Genomic DNA, 3595 nt, shown 5'->3' with positions numbered 1-3595 from the left:
GTTGCTGCCCAACGTGGCCCGGGTCTTAGGCTCCCGCTGCGGAGGCAGGCAGCGACGGCTGGGGTTGCCCAGCTGTTTGAGTGCGGCAATGATCCCTCCTCCCAGCTGCGCCTGCCTCATCTCCCCCCACCCAGCAGCCCGTCCCTCCCCTCCGCCGCTCCCGACGCTGCAGCCGCCACCTCCTACTCTTCTTCCTCCCAACCCCCAGCCTCTCTCGCCCGATCGCTCTCCATCTCCTCTCGCTGGCTCTCCCGTTCCCGCCGGCGGCCCTGGCAGAGTAGGCACCGCAAAGCGGAGGCGGGAGGAATCTCCATGCAACACCATGACAGGCATCGCCGCCGCCTCCTTCTTCTCCAATACCTGCCGCTTCGGGGGCTGCGGACTTCACTTTCCAACCCTGGTGGAGCTCATCGAGCACATCGAGGACAACCATATCGGTAAGCCAGTGCAGCCGGGTGACGCGTGGGCATCGGGGGGGGGAGGCAGCCGGCGGGGGTGGGGTGGCGGAAAGGGATCCCCCTCCCCAGCCGCGCTAGGGCGGAGGATTGGGCGGCAGCAGCATGGAGTGCGGAGCGGGAAAGGAGGGGCGTGGGGTCAAGGGAGCGGGCGGGACTGCAGCCGGGATCGAGCGTGGGATGAATGAGGGTAGAGGCTTGACGGGGAAAGGGGTGCCGGGCTGGATGGCAGGCGAGCAGGCACGAGGGCGGGTGGGTGTGTTGGAGGGTGGGGAGGATGACGGAAGGCGGCGGCGAGTAGCTGCCGGAGGTACATGGCCGGGTGGCTGCAAGGCGCATATGCAACCGCAAAGACGACTGAGTTTGCATTGGCAGCGGTAGAGCGCCGAGACCCGGAGGAGGTGGAGGACGAGTCCAGCACGCCGCCTGCTGCTTCCGCCCCGGCTCTGGCTGTCAGGACTGTGGGGAGGGAGCAGCCGCCGCCGAGGCGGCCATTCCGCTTCCTCCTCCTCCCGCTGTAGCTGCGGCGGCGGTTGCGTCCTGTCAAAGCTGTTGCTAGGTGTGGAGGCTAGGATGGCGAGCGCTAGCCCTCGACCCCTTACTGCAGATCAGCCCCAGACTGACTGCGCCGTGCACCGGAGGGGTCTGTTTGAGAAGGCGCCTTGTCAAGCCAAGCAGGCCGGACGGACGTCGCTTGGAGGGCGCCGGCGGCGGCAGAAGGCGGGGAGGTTAAGAGGCTGCTGCAGGGTGGCGGCGGTGCGGAAGGAGTTGCCTGTAAAGCTGCCGGCTGGCGCAGTGTCAGCGCGGCCGTGCGGGACACGCGAAGCGGCAAGGGTGTGGGATGTGCACAGGCGAAGTTGCGGTTAACTCCGCCTCGCCTGGTTCCTGGTTGTTTCCAGTGGGAATCGAGCTGGGCCTCGAAGCCAAGACCTGCAGGCTGCGGAATGGCCAGAATGTGATCGTCACCTGTAGGATAGTCGTCTCCCTCCCCCTTTTTTTTTCTCTGGTGCCAAGCAAATGCTTCGGGAATTCCAAGTGTCCCTCCCTCTCCGACCCCCCCCCCCAGTTATGTTCTGTAAAAAAAAGGCCAGAGAATGGTGTCCACTATGAAATTCAAGCGGCCAGAGTGAACTTGCTGATGGGAAATCGGAACGGTGTTCGCTTTTTAGGGCGTTGGCTTTTAGTTTCCCAATCTGTTTTCAAACAGGCGTTAATAAAGTTCAGAAGGAAACCCCACAAAACTGGTGCTTCTTTATCTAAATGCCACAAGTGAATGAAACAAGAATTTTGGAGAATGATTCCAAAATGATTTCAGGTTATAGTCCGCTAGTGCCCTAAAAATAAGACCAACAGGTAAAAGAAAATGTGATAACTCCCTTAATTACAGCAGGGAACAATGGAGGTCTTGTACAGGAGGCTTGCAATTATTTAGAATACTTTCCTGCTTCCTAAACTATGTTACAGCCTGCAAATTATTGGGGTGGGGGGCACATATAGGAATGAAGTTATATAACTGCTGCAAAATAAAGATTTGTCATTTTAAAAGTACTTGTTCTGCTTTGACTTCATATCTTGATCATGCAAGCTGTAGTAATTCAGTAAAAATGTAACCAAATGCCACATTATGCTGTCCTGTAATGGACATGCTGTTCTATTTTATGACTCTCAGAGGCCTAAATAGAGGGTAGAAAGAGAATAAAGTGAAAAGTCTATCTAAAGTAAATTCCAGTCTTGGACTTAAAAACTAAGCACTCACTTTTAAAAACTCAAATTTGTTGTGAAACCAATGAAAAGTAAACAGGCATTTTGCCAGCAGGGTATTCAGGAAATCAGAATGACAGCTTCAAGGAATCTTACTGATTTCACAGGACTTTCTGGTGAATAATTAGGAGCTGCATGCTTAGACCATTCAGGAGTTAGAGCAAATTCCAAAGTTCCCATATTTTAATATTTATGATACAATATGTTTTGTTTCATAGTTGATGGGATTCAGTCCTGTATCTGTTACTTATCAAGATCAAGGTCAACATCCTGGCAAAGAGCCCACTACTTACTAGAGCCACTCCACCATCTAGAGTTACTATCATTCTGTCATTAATAGCAGCTGATTTTTTCATCCTTACTAATCCAATGCAGTGACAGGGAGGAACTGTTCAATTGTGTATTACCTTTACTTTTCAGCCCATCGGGACACAAGCAACAATAATTGCTACAACATCCCCATTGAATCAAGAGAAAATGATCAAGTGATCTAAGGGCTGCATTGGATCTTGCTGTGGCTTGCCAATCTGGCTCTGGGGGGAAAAAGGGAAGATCTTGGTGTAGTCTGGTAGGGAGTATGAATTACAGCAGTATTCGTAGTGACTGGAGTCCACTTGGCCAATGACAAGTACAGTCAATTCTGATGCTGTACCTATTTCCTTCCCATTCACTAATAAGAATTTTGGCTCAATAGGTTTATGTATTATAGATATACTTACACAATCTTGACTCTTTGCTAGAAGAAAAATGTGACAGTTTTAACTTACCACTTTTTCCAGATACTCTATCCTTTAACTAGGCCATTTTACTGGTGAGAAAGTTCATGCTGAAGGGAATATTACAGTATATCCGTATATCGCCATTGCTTTGTAATGGCTTTCACATGCAATTTAATGTGTTGTTTATCATCCATAAAGTCCTACAGGGCCAGGTTATTTGCAGGATTGTCTGTCTCCCATTAGACCTCCCATTCCATATACTTTCCCACATCGGCTTGCGGGCCTGTCTGTGCACCAAGTCATTTGGCTGGAGTCCAGGGGTAGGCAACCTTGGCTCTTTTATGACTCATGGACTTCAATTCCCAGAATTCCTGAGAAGGTTGCCTACCTCTGGGCTGGACCTATCACCTAGGTCTGGGGAGATCACTGCACTTTGGAATGATCTCCCCACTGCTCAAGATTTGTTTGATCCTGATCCTGCTACCCTTCAGAAGTTAAAAAGCGAGGGTTTTTTTATGGCCATTTGGGCCAGGAAGTTAAAGGTGTCCATTTCAGGAAGATGGTATAATGTGTTTATATCTGAATGTATTTTTTTATATTTATATATTAATTTAATTTTATATTATATATATATTTATATTTTTATATATTTATATTATA

The 3595-nt window shown here is 50.2% G+C and overlaps 1 protein-coding gene across 1 annotated transcript in view; it reads left to right on the top strand.

Annotated features, from left to right (window-relative positions):
* Window positions 1-322: 322 nt before the first annotated feature.
* JAZF1 (JAZF zinc finger 1) overlaps window positions 323-3595 on the top strand; it is a 118480-nt gene continuing 115207 nt past the window's right edge. Inside the window, exon 1 of the mRNA XM_015810597.1 lies at window positions 323-437. Coding sequence (XP_015666083.1) covers window positions 323-437 — 115 coding nt within the window. The remainder of the gene's footprint in view (window positions 438-3595) is intronic.

This window comes from Protobothrops mucrosquamatus, unplaced genomic scaffold (genome assembly GCF_001527695.2).
Source record: "Protobothrops mucrosquamatus isolate PMUCROS unplaced genomic scaffold, P.Mucros_1.0 scaffold12, whole genome shotgun sequence".
Lineage (NCBI taxonomy): Eukaryota > Metazoa > Chordata > Lepidosauria > Squamata > Viperidae > Protobothrops > Protobothrops mucrosquamatus.
The sequence above is the reverse complement of the archived record's forward strand: the minus strand, read 5'-3'. Positions and strand labels throughout refer to the sequence as shown.